The 21,816-nt window shown below is 35.2% G+C and overlaps 1 protein-coding gene across 1 annotated transcript; it reads left to right on the forward strand.

Moving 5' to 3' along the window:
- The first annotated feature begins 952 nt into the window (after nt 1–952).
- On the forward strand, nt 953–19,239 carry LOC138712440 (methionine aminopeptidase 1). The gene is made up of 9 exons (XM_069844261.1): nt 953–1,111; nt 1,554–1,605; nt 3,909–3,977; nt 5,816–5,991; nt 8,534–8,756; nt 11,692–11,823; nt 14,246–14,389; nt 16,579–16,644; nt 18,556–19,239. The coding sequence occupies exons 1-9, from the start codon at nt 992–994 to the stop codon at nt 18,720–18,722; spliced, it is 1,149 nt and encodes a 382-aa protein (XP_069700362.1). The 5' UTR covers nt 953–991; the 3' UTR covers nt 18,723–19,239.
- The last annotated feature ends 2,577 nt before the right edge of the window (nt 19,240–21,816 follow it).

Genomic DNA, 21,816 nt, shown 5'->3' on the forward strand with positions numbered 1-21,816 from the left:
GAGGGAGGTTATAAGGGGGGTCTGAATTAAATCGAAATATCTCGCTTATTATTGATTTTTGTGAAAAATATTACATAACAAAAGTTTCTTTAAAAACGATTTCTGATAAATTTTATTCTATGCAAAACATTGATACGACTTCTAACACATGAATACAGGCTCTTACAAAAAAAAAAAAAAAAAAAAAGTACAGTGCTTCCATTCCTCAAACGAGGTATAGGAATTCTTTCTTATACATTCAGAAATTTAAAATAAATATTATAGTCTACACAAATGAGCTGAAGACGTTAATTCATCATTTTAAGCACAGAAACTTAATCATAAAAGCAAAAAAAGATCTTTTGAATTCAGTATCTTCTAACGTTAATAGAAAAAAAAAAGTTGAGAAGTTTGGGGGGGGGGTCAGTATAACTCCGCCTATGAAAGCTATTAATGTAGCTAATCTCATTAATGCATTAACAATTTTATTCATGATAATCATCTACTTCGTGGATTTAGCCTATCGGTCTACATCAAGACCGAAAAATTACTTTTCCAATATTTAAAAGGGGGCTTTAATAATATCAATTACCCAAAGTTTTCATATACCTACTGTAAGTGTAAATAGTTTAATGTATTTTCTTGAAATTGTGATGTGTATTAAAGTGTGCGAAGAAAAATAATATTGTATTAATTTTATTCTTTTGTACATAAGTGGTTAATTTTCAAGTAAAAGATTACAGTGATCAAATTACATGAAGGAATATTACTGATTACCAATGCCAATTTCAGTATATTGGAACCCCTGATCAGGGATGGAACGTAGTGGGGGAAAGTGGGTTGGAAAAAAGTCTTATTAATGCTTTACTAATTATAACGAGTTTCTTGTGCATTGTTCGTTTTAACATAGTTTTATAGGCAACTATTGATTCAAAATCGGACTTCCTAATTCAAAAATTATAAGTAACGAAAAATGCTTCAGTAGTAGCCGAGTATTTCCGGTCGTACCAAAATGGCAGCGGTCGAGACTGAAAGTAGAGTTTGTGAAACTCCTGGTTGTAATTCTGCTGCAAAGTTACAATGTCCAACGTGTATAAAGTTGGGAATTCAGGGTTCTTACTTCTGCTCTCAGGTAATATGCGTAAATTGAAATATGTTGACGTGGTGTATAACATTTTATAAACGCTTTAAAAATGTCTGAGATGTAATTGAATAGGGTTATGAGTGCGATACAGATTGTTTACTGTACGTGTGGACCATGTCGTATGAAATAACATGTAATGCATTGTTTATCATTTAAATAACAGAAAATTTCCATATCGCGGTTTTACTGTCTTGTATTGTGATAGGTTTTATTTTGCACCTACCAAATTATGTCTTAAAATACTAAAAAGAGCAGATTTGTCTGCGTTTGTCGAATGCGCATCATTATATTTACGAAAAGGCACTTTTCAGTGCCAATAATTTATTTTGTGTGCACAAGGTTGGAATTTTGAAGTAAGAGGGAAAGGGTGCAGTCCGTGCTCTGGAGTTTATCCTTTTATTTTTCTAATGTATGTGGTACTGATTTTCAGGACTGCTTTAAAGGAAACTGGAAGTCACATAAAGTTTTACACAAAATAGCAAGTAAGTAATAAGCCAGCCCTTATATGTTGTATTGTCAAATAAAGTGTTTAATCATTCTGACGATTTGTTAATTAGACAGCATTCCATAGAAAAACAGTAGCGTATGGACTATTTCTGGCGTAACACAGTTATATTGACTTGTATTCACATTTTATTTAGCTTTATATTTATTACACATCTTTTTCAGCATAACTTCATTGGAAGAGCACATTATATTCAGTATTAATGTGTATAGGTTTATATAGTATCTGAATGTTGCACGTAAGCCTCGTGTTATTTCACAATGTACCTATTACTGTGAGTGTAATTCTAAAACTAATTCATGTACGACATATGTTTCTAAATATTTATTCAGCCGTGGCTAAGTGAAATTATTAAACATAACAGTAACAATATTAGAAGGGTTTTGTAGGAAATTATTTCAAGAAAAGGAAATTGTTCGGAAATGTAGTAAATTACGTGTGAAATGAGAGGTGCGTGGTAATGGAAGTGCAAACGTTATGGTTTCTATTGAAGGAAAGAAACGTAGGGCTATGAAACACGATACGATGTAATGTGAAGAATGCAAAACTTGTATTAATTCAATAACCATTGGAATACAGAGAAGCACAACAAATAATAATGAAATACATAAACTTTCTATATTGTAACTTCGTTTTATGCTAGCCAGTACTGACATCACTAAACTAAAATGCCAGGCTTTGAAAGTCCTGCAGAGATTCGTATATACAAAACGTAACAAAAGCCTAAACTAACCTAATCTGTCACAATATGTCAGGCATAGTATGAGTGTACACTAGCGTGAAACTTTCGTAATGTCACCAAAATTATGTTGGTGAGGTAAGACACTTGAAGGTGCATAAGCGAATTGGGAAGGGAACTACCTCAGCTCTCGTTTAACCCTCATTTGAATTACTCGTCAGTCATATTCTGTAATCTTATGCCCTTTGGACTTTGTTCTTTAATTTACTATGTGATTTTACTTATTAAATTAGTCTCATAGATAATAAATGTAAAGTTCTTCTTGGTATGTTAATAGTTTAGATCTAATGATGATTGAAATCTCACATTTCAGCAGAGTTTGAGTGTAATGTTTTCAGCATTGACGGTTCTATAGGAAAATTTGTTTTGCAGACTCGGCTCAAACTTAACATTGACTTGCACTCTGACTACTTAAATAAGTTAGGAGAAATTTCGGTATCCCCCCCACACTACACAATTCCTCTGCCTCATATCACTTAAATAATCCCCTCAACTAACCCACTAACCTTGTGTTGTGTGAAGCGATATTGAAAATTGGCCAATGTGTTAAAACAGAATAATTTTAATAACATGTTAGGCCCATAATAAGGTATAAAAATTCAATGGTGCTTAGCTTTCGTTTCCATTTGCTTCTTTTAAGAAAATTTTTATGTTTAAGAATGGAAAGAAAACTTATATTTTATCTTTTAAGTTGGATTCGGGTTTACTTGACCCATCAGCTAAAACTCCACTGAGTTTCAGGAGCAATCAAAATTAAATTCTAGACGTAGTTTAGAATTTTCATATTTGTTGTATGCAGAGATGAAGAGGAAGGTGGAATAGAGGGAAGATTGGATAATATTGAATTTGCAATGAAGGACCTACCCTCCAGCAAAATATTATGAATAAATGATGATAGAGATAAGATCGTTATGTATTTCTCTATCGCTAATGTTTGAGTTTTTTCTTTACTTTGTAAAGGAATTATACTGTTCCATTCAGTGAGAAAATTATTAAAAAAAAGTATCAAGTTGTTCTTTCATTGATTGTTTCAGTGTTAGATGAGAAGACATGGTAATGTGACTGAAGATTTAACATTTGCAACAAAGTTTAAATTAGCCTATTACATGCTTGTAATTTTAGCAATAAGTTAAATGGACTACACTAGGTATTTCTTCTTTTGACCACCACGTTTGCATTGAGTTTATCAATTATCATGAACTCAGTTATGTAGAAATGAAAGTTGCTTCTTTGCTCAGTGAAGTGACAATACGAATTAAATCACTATAATTCATAAACTGTGAATAAAACAACTGAATAGACTTCTGTGGACTATAGTGGACTTTATGTTGTCAGCAAACAGCTGGATACATTAAGAAGATTGATTGATAAACTGTGAATTGTGCTCAATGGCTGATCAAATAATTAATTCACTGTTGCATCTTGCATTGCGAGCATAATTTGTTATTTTTCAATAATGATGACTAATGTTTAGGTATTTTAAAATTAAATATGTCCTTTTTTTTTTTTTTTTTTTTTTAAATTATGCGTTTATTTTATAGAAGGTGAAGGCGTTGATGGAAAAGATGAGAAAGACGATTATGATCCCTGGCCACACTATAGATTCACAGGTTAGTATGATATTGTTTAATGGTACTACGGCAAAAATAATGTACCTGTAGTAGTATCCAGTTATGCAGTCGGTATTTTAATCTTGGGGGTGGGGGAGGGAGACGCTAGAGTAAGATGTCATGTTTAGTAAAAGTTAAAGAAATAATTTAATTTAATATATTATCTTCATGTTGGATGGAATTAAACCATGGCATGTTTTTTTGTTTGTTTTGTTTGTGTTTCTGGGGTTTCTTTAAAAGATCACTCATATAAAGTTGTTGTTATTGTTATTATTATTGGTATTGTTGTTATTATTATTATTATTATTATTATTATTATTAGTAATAAGGGAATTGTATATGTTACGATACTGGTTTAAGAAACACATTACATAGCCATGATGACGTCACATGACGATAATATAACAAGATGGTGATATCACCAATAAGATACATTAGGTACCTCCCCACACAACACAGGAGACAGAAAACGTACTCGAATCATTGATATCTTTTTACATTCCTCGGCCTCATGTCATTGAATGTGGAATAATAGAATCTGCACACACATTACCATAAGTATCTCCATCATCAGCCATTGCCTGTGATTAAGCATCTCTTAATATACACTATTGTAAAAATGTTAAGCAAAGTCAACATGTAGATTTGGTTTATTTTTATTAAATACTGTGACTGAAATAGATTATGTCTGCTTTTGAAGAAATTTGACACACATCACAAAATCTCTGTTCATTTTATGCAATTACATATTTCATAAGCTACATTAAACATTTTCGTTACTGATATAATGAGCTCGACAAGGTGAATGCTGAATAACATTATTGATAATATGTGTAACTAATACCTACCCACTTCACTTGCATGATTCGGTGTTTGTGTAAGTGTAGTGTAGGGAATAGGTGAGGATGATGATGGTGAGGAAGGGAGAAGGGGAAACCCAGTGCTGGCACATAGCCTACTCCTGTCAAATAGCACCAACGGGGCTGCCAAGCTTAACGTCCCCATCCGATGAACGAATCACTATCAACAGTGACATATGTCTTCCCTTCATATGCATTGTGGAGAGATTTGAGATTTAACCCAGTCATATTGGTGCACAATTTAGTGATTAGAAATTCTGCACTGCCATCTCTGCTAGTCCTGAGGTAGAAATTTTACAAGAAAATTTCTAACCCCGCCAGGAATCGAACCCAGGCTGGCTAGTCTGGAGGCAGACACGCTACCACAGAGCTAACTCGGCGGACTTTTATTGATAATATAAAGCGTTATTTCATTTAAAGAATTGTATTATTTAAAAATTATGTTTCCTTGTTTAAATGTTCAAATATTTCCTAATTTTTGTACTATCTGAAATAAAAACAAAATGGTAACCTTCTTACATAGACTGTTTTGGGTATCAGGCATTAAAAGGTGATGTAATTGTAGTGCAAGAACCTTGAGTAAACATTCCAACTGACGGTTATAAATTCTCGACTGCTTGCGGTCGAGCATATCATCTGCTGACTCCCTTCTTCACATCAAAGAAATGATCGGCGAGTTTGGTCAGTCGTTTTCAAGAGACTGCAGAGATCTACTGGCCAACTTAACCCATTACCTCCTAGCTAGTTACCTCATAAGTGGTGCCTTGTTGGTATCACTTGTGAGGTTGAAACCTGTCTTCGGACAGTTGACTAAACAAACAAACAATAATATATATGTAGTGTCTATGTTTCTTTTTTCTTTTTCTGAAATGTAAGTGCCTCTCTTTTTTGAAATGGAGACGAGCATCTACTTGGTTTTCTGACTGCATGCTGAGTTTGGTTTCTACAGCGGTACAACTGTTGCTTCTCTTCTTGTAGGCAAATTACGGCCGTACCCACAAGGTCCCCGAAGAGTTGTACCTCCACATATACCTCGACCAGACTATGCAGATCACCCAGAAGGCATTCCTGTGTCAGAGCAGGCAGTGCGGGGTAGCGCACAGATTAAAGCTTTATCTGAAGAAGAGGAGGAGGGCATGAGAGTAGCATGTAAGGTATGTATTGCTTCTGTTACTTAGGTACGGTCACACGTCGCTACTTTTGCAGTGATGCAGTACAAAAAATTGCGCAACTCTCGTACTGCAACTGTGAACAACGGTGCAACCCAAAAAGTAGCGGCTGCCGAACCTGCTGCCCGCTACTTTTCCATGTTGCGCGCAGCTTAAAAGTAGCGACGTGTGAACAGGGTTCTCAGGGTTGCAGCCGCAGCATTTTTGATATCGGTTTTGTTGAAACTTTTCCTGCGGTTGCGACCAGTGTTGCCACCCAAATGTGCCAATGATACTTTTATTGTTAGGATGTATTTTAATGTTAGATGTGATGAAAATAAATTATTTGTAACAGTTATTAAACGCACAACACAGTCTGAGCATATTTGCTGACGATATAATTGACTTTTTTGATTTTCTGTAGCATAGTTTCAAACAGGAGGGTTGCCAGCATTGATTACGTGAATATGCTGTTGGTTATCATTTAAGTATATAGGCGTTTTTAAAAGCTTTATAGTAAAAATAATGCCAATTTCTGAATACTAGTTAGGACAGAAAAGCAAATAATAGATAAGTAAGCTTTCGCATGAGTTTATTAATAATGCGAACATAACCACAAAATGTATATTGAGAAGTCAACACGGAGATGGAAACCTGCAGCATGACTGCAGCTGCAAAAGTAGCGCCTTGTGTGTGAACAGACTCACAACCTCCAGTTGCAACTTTTGCTCCACTCGGGTTGCGCAGCACAAAAAGTAGCGTGCAGCGAGCTACTTTTGGCTTACGTGTGAACACGACATGCAACTTTTGCAGCTGCAGTACAAAAGTTGCGCAGCAAAAGTAGCGACGTGTGACTGTACCTTTAGTCTTCCTGGAAGATATACAATTTCTTGACAAATCTATTTGTGTAATTGTATGTAGATACTTTATAAAGAGTCAGTCTGTCTAATAGTTCTGAAAAAAATAGCTGTAGGCCAAGAGATGGTTTGTTGAAAACTGTTTAGTCGATATCAGGGATGATGAAAACATATGTTTTCTTGATAATCTCATCTTTTTTATAGTAAAAATGATAAAAAAAATACGTACATATTTTATTTAATTTTAATGAGACTGTCTCAAAGAACACAGAACTCGTGGTTTGAAGCTGTACTCAGGCATTGGACCATATCTGCTTGGGCTGATTATCTGATTGTCTGTCCTAGGGTTTCCCAAACAACAAGACGAATGTTAGTAAGCCTATGGTGAATTTTTAAAGTAACATGATAAAAACTGGACCAGACAGATAAGAATATAATAAATAATACATGAAATAACACAATACACTATCAGAATATACTGTGCTCGAGGTTTCGGGTTCGATCCCAGCCCAGGTCGATGACATTTAAGTGTGCTTAAATGCGACAGGCTCATGTCAGTAGATTTACTGGCATGTAAAGTAACTCCTACGAGACACCGGGATGCTGATATAACCTCTGCAGTTGCGAGCGTCGTTAAACAAACTATATCTCGTAAATGGTTAATTTGCGGATCCATGTTTACTGGAACTTTTTAATTCTCTTTGTTTGTACTTTTCATCCCTAAATTTTTGACCATAACTTCTGAAACACACTGGCCCGGTTTCTTTGACCTTTGTTAAAATGCACCTAACATAGCATTAATTAACTGTAAGTTAAAAGTATGAATTGCTGTTAAAAATATTCCGTTTCTTCAACTTTACATTTCACATTTTAACATACTGTTTGTTAACTCTCTGTTAGGACCAGAGATTCTAGAGTTTAACCGTAACCTATAACCAAATATTTTTTTCTGTTTCCTGAACTCTGACAATTGCGATTCTCGCTTGTTTCCGTTGTTTGATTCAGAGAGTATAGAAGTCTTTCTGTTCTCTCAGGTTTCATTTCTGCTTCTTTCCGTCGTCTGTATCACAGTAGTGTGGAGCAGCGTATTGGTATTGCTGTTGTGAAATTCGAAAACACTGGAACAAAAAGAAATCGTGGGACAAATTTCTCTTCTTTCGAGAGAAGCCTTCTGCTGGAAATTATTTCGCAGTATAAACCAATTAATGAGAATAAACAAACAAACGGATCTAAGTTGAAAGCGAAAAGTGAGGCTTGGCAGAAAATAGCCTATACCTTTGTATGGACTTCTGTTCTGTCAAATCACGGAAATCATCCTCTCTGTTTATGTATTTTGATGGATATTATTTTCTAAATAATCAAGATATAAAAGTTCAGCATCTAACGCACCAGCCATATTGGATACTTCTATGCTAACAGAGAGTTAAATGATTTAACTGCATGAAATTGGGCAGTTAAATTAACATAGGTTTTAACAGTCTGTTAGTACTAACAGTAGTTGAAGAAATGCTTCAGTTGTTAAGTTTACAGTTAAAATGGAATAACATACTGTTATAATTTAACAAAGGTTGAAGAAACCGAGCCACTGTTTAGTTAAATTTAGTAATGTGATGTATTTTTGATTACAGTGTTGGAGGCTTTTTCCTGTGTACCTTTTTGCATTCTGATGCAGTATGTTTGTTTGCTTGCAGCTGGGACGTGAAGTTCTAGATGAGGCTGCTCGTGTAATGGCAGTAGGAGTAACAGCAGATGAGATTGATCGTGTTGTCCATGAGGCATGTGTTGACAGAGAGTGCTACCCGTCACCTCTCAACTACTATGAATTCCCACGGTCATGTTGCACATCTGTCAATGAGGTTATCTGTCATGGAATACCTGATCTCCGTCCACTAAAAGATGGAGATATATGTAATGGTATGACACTGAATTTATGCTTATTTTATTTCTGTTACTGTTCCTCACCAGTTCTCAGACTCTGAGTGCTCTAGAGCAGTGTTCTGCAACCTTTTTCTACCCATGGCACATCCTAGATGGGCCTAGACTCAACACGGCTCACCAAAATTTTAATCACCTCAAAACCATATGATGTGATTATTTTAATATAATTACGTAATGTAATCAAATTTATTATTATTATTATTATTATTATTATTATTATTATTATTATTATTATCATTATTATAAAACAAATCGACTCTTGCATTTATTAACAATTTATGAACTTTAATTCACTGTACAAAATACACGATTCTGTTACTAATATTGAAGTAAATAATTCTGCTCATATCTTCAGTGTAATACTTGAGCCTGCTTAGCTGCACACAGAAGGCTGATCCGTAGCAGAATCGTTAACAGTGCAAGCCTCATTTCATCGATGGATTTGAGTCTCTCCCTCTTTGATGTTTTAATTTCAGTTAACGTCGAGAAGCCCAGTTCACACATAAGTAGTTGAAATTGGCAATAACATATTAAACGCCATTTCGGAGATAGCCTGGTATTCACTCCTTATTGACAACCAAAATATTTCCAAAGGCACTTTGAGAAGTTTTAATTTCAGTGTTTTATCTGCTTTTAAATGTCGTTTCAATTTATTGGGAATCAAAGCAGTATTACCGAGTTTTTCACTATACACAACACATTTGGGGATTGGACATGTTTTGTCACCACATCATTTTAATTTTAATTAATTTTCGCGTCATACCTTTCACCTTGTAAGGCATACCAGTGTGCCACAGCACACCGGTTGCGGAAAACTGCTCTAGAGGTAGAAGATAATTGCACTTGAATGTTAGCCCTTAGTAGTGGTTGACTTTGAATCTATAGTTCAGTGTAAAAAAAAAAAAAAAAAAAAAGTCATCTTTTGCATTCAGTAGATAGTGTGAGCATTAAGTTGAGTTATGTTTATTGAATACGCAGTTGTGGATAGTGAAATTGCTGTTTTCAAACAAATATAATGCTTTCTTTGTCAATTTAGAAGACTGTTACCATTTTTCAAGCAGGTATATTTCTTAAATAGGGCCAGGATTTTTATGTAAAATCAAAATGTAAAATATGTCCATATTTATGTCACAAAAATCTGCAGAAAGTGTATTGAAATATATAATATTAGGAAAATGTGTAATATTGATTGCAAATGAGATTTGTTTAAGGATTTCAATATTATTATATTATATTATTATTGGGTGTCAAACGTAGATAAGTATGAATTAACGCTCTTCATAAAACACTACACTCTTAAGACGTACTGTAGGTTGTTTTTTGTAGACTTGTGTGAGGTAGAAACAAATAGCTTACTACTACAATAGTGGAAAGTGACGATAAAAATTGGCGACATACTCCATGACTGCTACCTAGCGGTTCGATAAAATAACTAACAGCAGTGTCCATGGCGGTTGATATGCTTTGGTAAAAACAATGTTTTTCTCTTTGTTTCTTATGTCCTGTAATTTAAGGAAATGGCTGAAGAGGTGTTATTTGTGCCATATACGACTGTTTTAATTACCAGATTGAAATGAACGGAAATAATTGTCAGGTTTCCCAAAAACAAGAAATTGTAAGGACCATATAATGAGGTTATGATTGATTTGAGTATTGTAGCTAATGATGGGAGGAATAGATAAACTCTCTCATTCATTAAAGCTATTGTTGACATTCAGTATAACATGGCCCATGTAAGTTGCACTGAATTTTACAAATTTACTGTATGTGCAGTGAAAAGGAATCTTGAACAAGTAAAGTGAAAAATGGAAATAAATTGTGCTGAGATGCCAGAAATATTTGAAAATGATTTTCACAAATTTTTGTGAGAAAGTCTTCATGGACTTAGAAATAAGATAACTAATTGGTTTCTAAAACACATTGTAAATGTGAAAGTTCTTAGTAATGTTTGTATGAGACTATTTCAGTGTCCTTAAAAACGCACATGTAAAAAAAGCAAACAATTCATTTGTGACTTTCAAAGGCTACAAAAATATAAAATGAAAGAAGGTAGAACACAGTTAATATATTAAACAAATCGTTTCTTTAAATGACTAGATAATCATTATTTATTTTTCTAGTAATTTTCCTTCCTCCCTTTTCCTTATTAAAATCCAGATTTTATTTTACAATTCATATAGATGACAAGGCTACAAAAACAAAACGAAAGAGCTTTGGATTTTTTTTAGTTATTACGTTTCTTAAATACCAAACTAACATTTTTCTCTTTAAGTTTAAATATAGCCTATGTATTTGTTCTCATAGTGAGTCGCTAGATGGCATTGGCGACGCTGTCGCTAACCACATGCATATTATTAATCATTACTTTCCACTATTGTAGTAGTAAGCTATTTAGTAGAAAGGTACTGTCAACATAGTCATAGGTATGTTGAGATGATTGCACAATTTCACTCACTCAGGGTTAATTGTGTGAAGCTTCTAGAAGGAATTTAGCAACAAGGTTAACTATATACCTAACATTACAGTAGCTTCGAGTCTGAAGAATAATGTAGTGAGAACATCCTCACTTTTCACATCTTCGTTCCACTATGGTACAAACTGTTACTTTCAGGTAGGAAGATAGGGAAGGAAAGAATAGAAGGAAGGGGGGAGGAGGAAGTAATATATGAATTTCACGTTAGAATTTTTTATTACTGTTAACAATTTTCATTGGTATTAAATTAGCGTACTTCCATGTTTTGTTAAGAATTGTAGAATAGTAAGAGATCTTCAGTGAAATGTAAAATACTGGTGTTTGTTTTAATGCAGAATACTTTCTTACAAACATTATTGAGAAATTTGAATATGGTATTGCTTCACTCTAGTTGAAATCTTTGTTTTGTAAAATTTGATGACTAATTTTTACTTGCAGTCGATGTAACTGTTTATTACCGAGGCTTTCACGGTGACTTGAATGAGACATTTCTTCTTGGAAGTGTGAGCCCAGAAGCAAAGAAGCTAGTCCAGGTTACTTCAGAGTGTCTCACCAAAGCCATTAATATAGGTAAGAACTAGTTTCCCAGCTTACTGATCTTTTTCACAAGTGCCAGTTTTGGTGTTCAGTGTTCAGTGCTTTAGATAAAGTTATAAAGAAATAATGTAAAACTTACAATTCGACCAAAATTTTTTTAGACGTTTAATCGTTAATATGGGATAATACTGGTGTTGGCTATTGTATTATTATTATTATTATTATTATTATTATTATTATTATTATTATTATTATTATTATTATTGGGTGTAATGTGTTATAGTGTGTGATTTAGTTGCATGTGGCAGCACTAGTACAGTTAAGGCTGGTTCACAATAAACGGGAAATGAGAATCGGAACGAAAACGAAAACAGTAAAATTGTTAAAATGTGTAGCCTACATTTAAATGTGAGCATTCACAATTAACGAAAAGCTTTCCGGAGCCCGAGATCGGGAACGGAGAGTTGGCCAAGTTTCAACTTTGGTGTTCACATTTCCGATCACAGCCCACTAGATTCATTCTATTGCCATCTAAAAGCTATTTTGTCATCATATATTTTATAGCAAGAAGACCATGACATAACCTATGCGTTATTTTGTTCTGTGCTGTGCATCATGGAGCAAGTTTTATTTGATGAGATTCTAATATTGAGTGTTGAGGAAAATCCTCACTTTTACGATAAGCGGTGTGCCTTGTATAAAGATGAGAAAATGAAGGAGAATAAGTGGCTTTCAATAGCTGTATCTTTGAACACCGATCGGAAGGGAATCATTTTATTACTGTATTGGTTGTATTACACTCTACATACTCACGCTTCAATTCAATAACTACTGTTGTGTTCATTTTTGTTCTATTAAAAATATTTCTTCTCTAATTATTTTACGTTATGGTAGACTCAAAATAGGTTGTGATAATAAAGATGCAAGGGCATATTTATAGTATACCATACCTAATGAAATGTTTCAGTTGAAATTTCGAAGTTGTTTAACCTGTGTTTATGTTGGCTGCCTTGTACTCATGAGAGAACGCCATTGGTCAATTATACACAAATAACGTCAGAATGCGTAATATCGACTTTAGATATCGTTATTGACATGCATATCGATATGCATAGTCGTCTACGTTCTCGGTTTATTGTGAATCAAAAATGTTCATATTAACGTCCTCTGCTTCTCATTTTCATTCTGGTTCTCGTTCCCGGTTTATTGTGAACCAGCCTTTAGTTTATATATTTGCTGCTACCGGATATAGTATTGTCACAAACTCTGTGATCCTTCTCTAACATTCTGGACGGTTGAAACAGGAAGTGACGTCAATTTAGATGACGTCAGTTAAACATGATACGCAACGAACTATGGCTGTGGATGGGTGGACAGAATGTTGCTCTTGACATCACATACTAAATTGTATGGTTATACAGTCTATTGCTTGTATATTTTGGCAATAAATCTTCTAAATTCAGGCAGCCTTGGCTCCACAATTATTCATTCATTCATAATGTTCTGCCCAAGGGCAGGTCTTTCACTGCAAATCCAGCTTTCTCCAATCTTTTCTATTTTCTGTCTTCCTCTGTCTCTTCATATGATCCATATATCTTAATGTCTATCATCTAATATCTTCTTCTGCCCCAAACTCTTCTCCCGTTTACCATTCCTTCCAGTGCATTCTTTAGTAGGCAGTTTCTTCTCAGCCAGTGACCCAACCAATTTCTTTTACTCTTCCTGATCTGTTTCAGCATCATTCTTTCTTCACCCACTCTTTCCAACACAGTTTCATTTCTTATTCTGTTTGTCTGCTTTACACATTCCATTCTTCTTCATATCCACATTTCAAATACTTCTGTTCACTTTTTTTACTATTATTATTATTATTATTATTATTATTATTATTATTATTATTATTATTATTATTATTATTATTATTATTATTATTATTGTTATTATTATTATTATTGTTATTATTATTATTATTATTATTATTATTATTATTATTATTATTATTATTATTATTATTATTATTATTACTATTACTCCTACTCCTGCTGCTGCCGCCGCCACCGCCACGACCACCATCATGACCACCGTTCTTCCTTTGAGATCCTCTAGCCCATTTGGAATCTGGCATCCCAGTAAAAGTGTGAGATCATGTTCTTTTCTTGCTTGGAGTCGACTGTATTTTGACCATATGTGGAGGGTTTGAAAGAAACCAATGGACCAACAATGTGTCATGATATTCTGCAATTACATCATATTTACCTAGAAAATATGTCATAATCTCACAACTGTTGCTGTAGATCTTTTGGCTGGATCATAATGAAAATTTTGTTTTCCAAATAATGATGTACATAGACGTACAACTTCTGTGTTTGTATAATCTTGGTAATGTCGTTTATTGTTTGTAAAGATTTTTATCTTTAAATGAATATTTCCAATTCTTGTTTATTATTGCTTGCAGTGCGCCCAGGAGAGAAGTACAGAGAGATTGGGAATGTAATCCAGAAACATGCACAGAACCATGGGTTTTCTGTTGTGCGCAGTTACTGTGGACACGGAATCCATCGTCTTTTCCACACAGCACCTAGCATTCCTCACTATGCCAGTAGGTGCATCGGATTTTGAGAGTACAGGGAAGAAAGTAACAATTCTCCCTTTTGTGTCAGTGTTGTGAATTACTTGGTTCAAGGGATGTCTGCCTCTTTTATTTAACCATATGCAGGGAGTTTCACAAGGAGTAGAAATTGTATTTTTTTTAATTGGTTCTTTTATGACGCGTTATCAACTGCTATAATTATGTAGCATCTGAATGAGATGAAGGTGGTAATGCCAGCGAAATGAGTCCAGGTCCAGCGCCGAAAGTTACCCAGTATTTGTTCTTAATGGGTTGAGGGAAAACTTTAGAAGAAACCTCAACCAGGTAACTTGTCCCAACCCAGGCCCTTATATTGTTCAAATATGTCAGATTAAGGCTGAAAGGTCCTGTGATTCTTTTCTGGATCGGCTTTATTTTAGAGTCAAAATACAAAGAAATGGTAACTATCAATTCAAACTGAAAGTTACTTCTCTTCATCAAGTTATAATAATAAATAAAACAATGTTTAAAATGTCTGCGAACTTCAGACAAATATATGTTTTTTTCTCAGTTCATCTCATTTCAAGTAGTTCGTCATGGAATTTGCAATTGGTGTTCTGTTCAGTATGTCATTGGTATACACTACTGATAACCTCTATGGTTGCTGCATGGTCTAGTCCATCAGCCTGTTATGGATCGAGGATTCGAGTCCCAGTTAGGCCTGGGATTTTTAATTTGACTATTACATTTTTACTACGTCATACTACTTTTGACCAATAAAACAGTACGAAAGGACGTGTTTCATCCAATCATGGCTGTTAATCACTACAATTTTATCACTTCTCTAGCATTTGTTTTTATCACTTCCCTAGCATTTGTTTCTTTGTTCGCCAAGATTTCAAACTGCAATTTCTTTATGGTACTGTAAAACATGCTTTGCGATCGTCATTTGTTTCCCGCATAGACAATCAACTGAAAATGGTGACTCCGTTCAAACGTTTTGGTGAAGCTGACATTAGTGAAATAGAATTTTAGTAAGTTAATTAATATTTTATTGTATTAGAGTACTTTATTTATTCTAATCTTTATATAATTTATTCTAATAGTCAAATTCCACTTGAGTTCTGATTTTCTCTAGAGATTACTGTTGAAAAATTCATTAGACATTTGTGATGTACAAGGTCGCAGTTAGAGTTCCCCCCCCCCCCCCCCGGAATTCTCCCATTTCTCCATTTATAAGCATTAACGTCATTCTGATGTTCGTGCTGGCCTTCTATGCCCAAGGTTGCGGGTTCGATCCTGGGCCAGGTCAATGGCATTTAAGTGTGCTTAAATGCGACAGGCTCATGTCAGTAGATTTACTGGCATGTAAAAGAACTCCTGCGGGACAAAATTCCGGCACATCCGGCGACGCTGATATAACCTCTGCAGTTGTGAGCGTTGTTAAATAAAACATAACATTTCTGATGTTCATTGCATTCTCATCTTCATAACAATTCCCAGTGATCGTCATTGGTTGAAAGCTGGATATTCAGTCAACCTTAGCACATTTGATGTAAGTAAGAACATGCCTAATGATCTAAAACTGGAAGAAGACAATGTTGTGTTGTAAAGATGCCCACAAGAACGTTTTTATCCACAAATGACATGTGATTTCAGTACAATTTGAATTCATTGTGCAGTGTGGAAAGCCAGTGCTTGAATGATTTGCCAGTGGTGAACCAAGTTTCATTATTAACCTTATAGAGCTCATGATGTGTGATTGGTTAACTTCCTTAATGTTACTTAGTGTGAATGAAATTCTGGTTCATAAGTTACTTTTATGAGTATACTAAAATATGTATGTAAAGAACTCGAGTTTACAATAACAAACAACATGCAGCTCTCAGTAAAAACAGCTTTTCGTAAGATGGCGAAGTTCTCATTTTCAAGGAGAGCAAGAAAGGTGCAGACTATTATGTTTTAAAAGCAAATGTTACCATTTTACTATTGCTGTACTTAATATATATATATTTTTCCCAATTCCCTTCTTGTTTAAGTTAAGATTTCTGCAAGGGGCTAATCTACTCTTGTTCATATCAATAGCTACACAGTAATGATGTATTAATATAAATCTGATTGTAAGGGATTCTTTATTCGTAGCACAGAGAAAATATTTTCATTCTAAAGAAACTATAATTCCTATGTCACGAAACTTAATCACATTATTTTTGTTCCAGAAAACAAGGCAGTGGGAGTTATGAAACCAGGTCATTGCTTCACTATAGAGCCCATGATTTCTCAAGGTGAGCATATTGTAGGTATTTTACAGATGCAAAGAGCAATGGTAGCCATTCTTTGTAAGCGATATAGCACAATGATTGTTTTGCTGAATCAATTTTTTTTTTTTTTCGCTGATGCGAGATATAACTTTCTTTAGTCAACCAAATATTGGTGATGATCTTTACTGCTGTGACATTTATTCATTTACTGGTGCGGTAAAATGAAGTAGCACTAGTACATTAGTCACGAAAAAATGGTTTATAAGTGCTTGAGTTGTTAGTGATGTAGCATTGCTGGTTATCATTGTGTAGATTAGATAACTATTATTAGTAATTAGTACATTGTAGTTCTGTAATTTTCTTCTACTTACGGTACCTGTGTTTATCTTGTTTGTTCTACTGATATGAATTAAGTAAGAAATTTACTGAACTTCTAGAAGTTTGAGGTGTCCTTGGTGGTCTCATGGTCACCATGCTGGTCACTGGATCCAAACTTCACGGGTTCAAACCTGGTTCAAGGCAGTAGATCTTAATGGGTGATAAAATCTTTAGCATGGCTTCCTCTGAGAAAAACAAAGCTGTGTTGTATATTTATGGCACGTAAAAGAACCCTGTCTTTGATAAAGAGATCAGGCAAAATTTGTTGGATATCATTCAAATGTTTCTAGAGGGTGTTTGTTGGAAAAAATATTTTGCCAGGAGGGAGATGCGTTATTAAGAATTCAGTATATGCTGGAAACAGAGAAATGACGTAATGTACAGTGAACGTATTGTTCATTCCTTCGTACGCATCCATGAAAGTAATTGGATGGAAGGTATTATATTGTCAAATTTACGAGTATTGCAGATGAATTGTTGTTGTTTTCTAATGCCAGGCATTTGACAATAAAGTCATTTGACCTCTTGCACTCCAATATTTTTCGAAGATATTGTCATGGTTAGCCACTGATGCACAGATTTTGAGAGTGAAAATGGCAAGTTGAATTGTATGCACACATTATGAACATGTTGTAGTCTCTCAGCTAGAAGTGAACTTACATTAGTTAGCAAGGAATCACAATAATTAAAATGGGGTATTACAAGCGTCTGAATAAGATTATTTTTTAAACTGAGTGGTAGAAAATCTTTCATATGAAAAGAGGAGTGCAGTAAAGAAAATATTTTTTTGAAAGTGTGTGTTACCTGAGTGTTCCAATTTAGATCGCTATCCATAAAAATGACAAGATGTTTAACCGTTTCACTGTATTCAACAATAATCCCATTTAATTTGATATGTGGTAATAATAATATTGAACTGCCCCCCATTGAGGGTAGCCCTTATGGACTCAGTATATTCTCAAAAAAAGTAATATACATATGTAAACGTAGATATTAAATTTAAAAAAATGGAAACAAAGAAAAGGGCGTGAAAAATTACAATTGCTATTAATGTGGCACATGTGATTAATTAGGATTTGGCAGGATTTTTTTAACACAATTATCACAATGTCATCCCTCAGAGATGTTGGCAGAGCAAACTGCCGTCGAAATTCTTTGAAAAAAAGCTGGTATAGTCCCTCGAGCACCTATGAGCAAGCCGAATACCTCAACGTGAATTAATGAATTACTACCATCAAGAGTGCTAAATAGACGATTATGTTCCATTACGATTGCTTGCAATATTTTTGAATTTAATCTTAATCTAAATTTGTGTGCCCATAGTGAAATCGAATTTAAGTCTTTGTTTATTTTATTAAACTATGTTATTAATCTGGCCAGGATGAAAATGCAAATAAATTTCCTACTGTGCATGCATTTCCTCCTCATCCTCCTCCTCCTCCTCCTCCTCATCATCATCATCATCCTCATCATTAACTGTTTTGGATCCAGTTGGTATATATAAAAATGGAAAAGTGTGTGCCATATACATGACACAGTTTATTTTCTACTGTGCAGGTAGTTGGCGAGATGAGATGTGGCCAGACAAATGGACAGCTGTGACAGTAGATGGCATGCTGTCAGCACAGTTCGAACACACGTTGTTAGTGACTGAAAATGGCTGTGATATCCTGACATCTCGCCGTGAAAAGAATGGACAGTTCCATTTTTTGGACAAGTTGTAATGAAGAGCAGATGAATAGTGGTACAGCTAGTGTAAAGTGTTTTTCACTAGTGCAGGCCTGAGGTGTCGATGCCTTTCACAGTAGACATACGAAAATTCCATACAGGTAATGACTGCAGTCATTACCCTACATGGTGGTGCCAATTTCTGTGATTGTTCCACTGTTTTTAAAACTCCTGTAGTTTGCGCAAAACGAGATTGACATTGCAAAATTGTTTTCCTTTGCTCCCAGAAACATTTTCTACATTACGAGCAACAATCTCCTTGAATGTTTAATATATGTGCAATATATATAGGAAATGAAAATGTTCTTAAATACAGGCTTGTATAAAATCTACAAAACACAGTATCATGCTGAAAAAAAAATTACAATTCTTCGAGCTGTTTGTAATCTGTGGGGTACGAAGTAATCAGCCTTAATAATTACGAAAATAATTTCTCGTTATGATAATAAAAAGATGTCTTACTGTTAAAACTATTTTTTTACATCTTGCAGTAAATAAAGAAAGCCATCATAATATTGTTTACATCGTAAATTTTCGAGGGACATAGGACTCTTCAAAAGAATATCACACAGAGAGTAGAGTTGATATTGTGGCAGAGGAGCCTATTAGAGCACATGAAATCGAGCTATATCTTACAAAGTACACTTCGTTTCCTTACACCGCAATTAAGGAAGCCAATATCCAAGCATGGAGTGAATGTAGAGGTTACCTGGATTGTCTAGAGGGAGATCTTCCTCCTACGAACGTGTCTGACATACCTGCCCATCCTAAATTCTGCACTTTCTTTTATAGAAGAATTATTAGCAAACTAGGAAGAGCATCCATTGAAAGTGATGTGATTGACTGTGTGAGACATATTTCTACTACAGTGGTCTCTAGCAGAAGTCGTAGAAGTAATGTTGCCAACATTTGAAAAGTTACAAGCATTGTTGATGGAGGAAAATATCTCCTCCTGTCACTTAACAATCCCGTCATTTAATTTACTCTTACCTTGTCACAGTTGGCCTTTTGGTCCAGGTAAAATGCTCGTCTTAATTTATATAAACCTTCATTGTGATTTTGGTCCAAGGAAAAACTCGTCTTTGTTTACTGTAGACTATGAAAAGATATCCATGGTAAATATTGCCAGCACTGCAATTGGATACGACTTTTTCATACATCATAGCATTCATGGTCGTATGTATGTATGTATGTATGTATCCATCCATCCATCCATCCATCCATCTAATGCCTACCCACTTCACTTTACATGATTCGGATTCTGCATATAGCAGATAGATGGCAAGACTGCGACCCATTTTCTAGGTGCACACCACTTTGACGGACCTTGCTATACATGATGTGTATCTGAATAATTTCGAGGGAAAAATTGTTCCGGGGCTGGGTATCGAACCTGGTACCTTTGGTTAAACATACCAACGCTCTGCCAACTGAGCTACCCGGGAACTCTACCAGACACCGATCAAATTTTTCCCTCTATATCCACAGACCTCAAAGTGGGCTGACAACCGTCAAGCAACCAACATTGAGTGCACACTAACTCTGTGTGACTTAAATTGTGGTTTTCTGTTAACGTAGTGACGTGTATTATGCAAATCAAGCTTTCAGGTATAACTCCCTGTAAACGTCCCGGGTTCGATACCTGGCCCCGGAACAATTTTTCCCTCTAAATTATTCAAATCAACTTTACAGGGAGTTATATCTGAAAGCTTGATTTGCATAATACACGTCACTGTTCGTTAACAGAAAATCACAATTTAAGTCACACAGAGTAGTGTGCACTCAATGTTGGTTGCTTGACGGTTGTCAGCCCACTTTGTGGTCTGTGGATATAGAGGGAAAAATTGGATCGGTGTCCGGTAGAGTTCCCGGGTAGCTCAGTTGGCAGAGCATTGGTATGTTTAACCAAAGGTCCCGGGTTCGATACCCGGCCCCGGAACAATTTTTCCCTCGAAATTATTCAAATCAACTGTACAGGGAGTTATACCTGAAAGCTTGATTTGAATGATGTGTATCTGTTGGGAGTTATATCGTGTTACTAGGATGAGTGTATGTGTAAGTGTTCGTGTAAGTGTAGTATATGGAATGAGTGATGATGATGAAGGAAGAAGGGGAAACCCGATGTGATGCTGGCACATAGCTTGCTCCTGTTGAATAACACCAAGGGGGGCCCCGTCTGACAGACGAATCACTGTCAACAGTGACATAAGCCTTCTCTTCATGTGCATTGCGGAGAGATTTGGGATTTAACCCAGGCATATTGTTTGCACAATTTAATGATTAGAAGTTGTGCGCCGCCATCTCTTATAGTTCCGAGATAGAAAATTTCTGACCCCGCCGGAGATTGAACCTGGGCCGGCTAGTCTGGAGGCAGACATGCTATCACAGGGCTAACTCAGCGGATGCATTTATGGTCAGTGTAGGAAAACTAGGAATGATGCTTACATTGTAATTCCCTCCAAAAAAAAAAAAATTACCGTATAATCTCACTGGAATGTTCTCTATAAGAAAAACGCACATTGAGATATTGTCTTACACAAACTTGTTATAGAAGTTTCAGTATAAAGAAACGCTTCTAAGTAGGTAGGAATTGTTTACATATTACCGGGTATTCTGTATAGTTGTGAAACTTGGACTCTCACTTTGAGAGAGGAACAGAAGTTAAGGGTGTTTGAGAATGAGGTGCTTAGGAAAATATTTAGGACTAAGAGGGATGAAGTTTCAGGAGAATGGAGAAAGCTACACAACACAGAACTGCACGCATTGTATTCTTCACCTGACATAATTAGGAACATCAAAGCCAGACATTTGAGATGGGCAGGGCATGTAGCATGCATAGACAAATCCAGAAATGCAAATAAAATGTTAGTTGGGAGGCCGGAGAGAAAAAGACCTTTGGGGAGGCCGAGACTTAGATGGGAGGATAATATTAAAATGGATTTGAGGGAGGTAGGATATGATTGTAGAGACTGGATTAATCTTGTTCAGGATAGGGACCGATGGTGGGCTTATGTGAGGGCGGCAATGAACCTCTAAAGTCATAAGTAAGTAAGGAATTATTTACACCAACTTAACTTCAAACTGTATAGT

The sequence above is a fragment of the Periplaneta americana genome, chromosome 13 (genome assembly GCF_040183065.1).
Source record: "Periplaneta americana isolate PAMFEO1 chromosome 13, P.americana_PAMFEO1_priV1, whole genome shotgun sequence".
Taxonomy (NCBI): Eukaryota; Metazoa; Arthropoda; class Insecta; order Blattodea; family Blattidae; genus Periplaneta; species Periplaneta americana.

Bases quoted from the DNA above. Each gene is read 5' to 3' on its own strand.
- LOC138712440 (XM_069844261.1), top strand. From the start codon at position 992: ATGGCAGCGGTCGAGACTGAAAGTAGAGTTTGTGAAACTCCTGGTTGT. The intron at 11,824-14,245 runs GTAAGAACTAGT...TATTGCTTGCAG, and splicing joins CACCAAAGCCATTAATATAG to TGCGCCCAGGAGAGAAGTAC. The intron at 14,390-16,578 runs GTAGGTGCATCG...TTTTTGTTCCAG, and splicing joins TAGCATTCCTCACTATGCCA to AAAACAAGGCAGTGGGAGTT.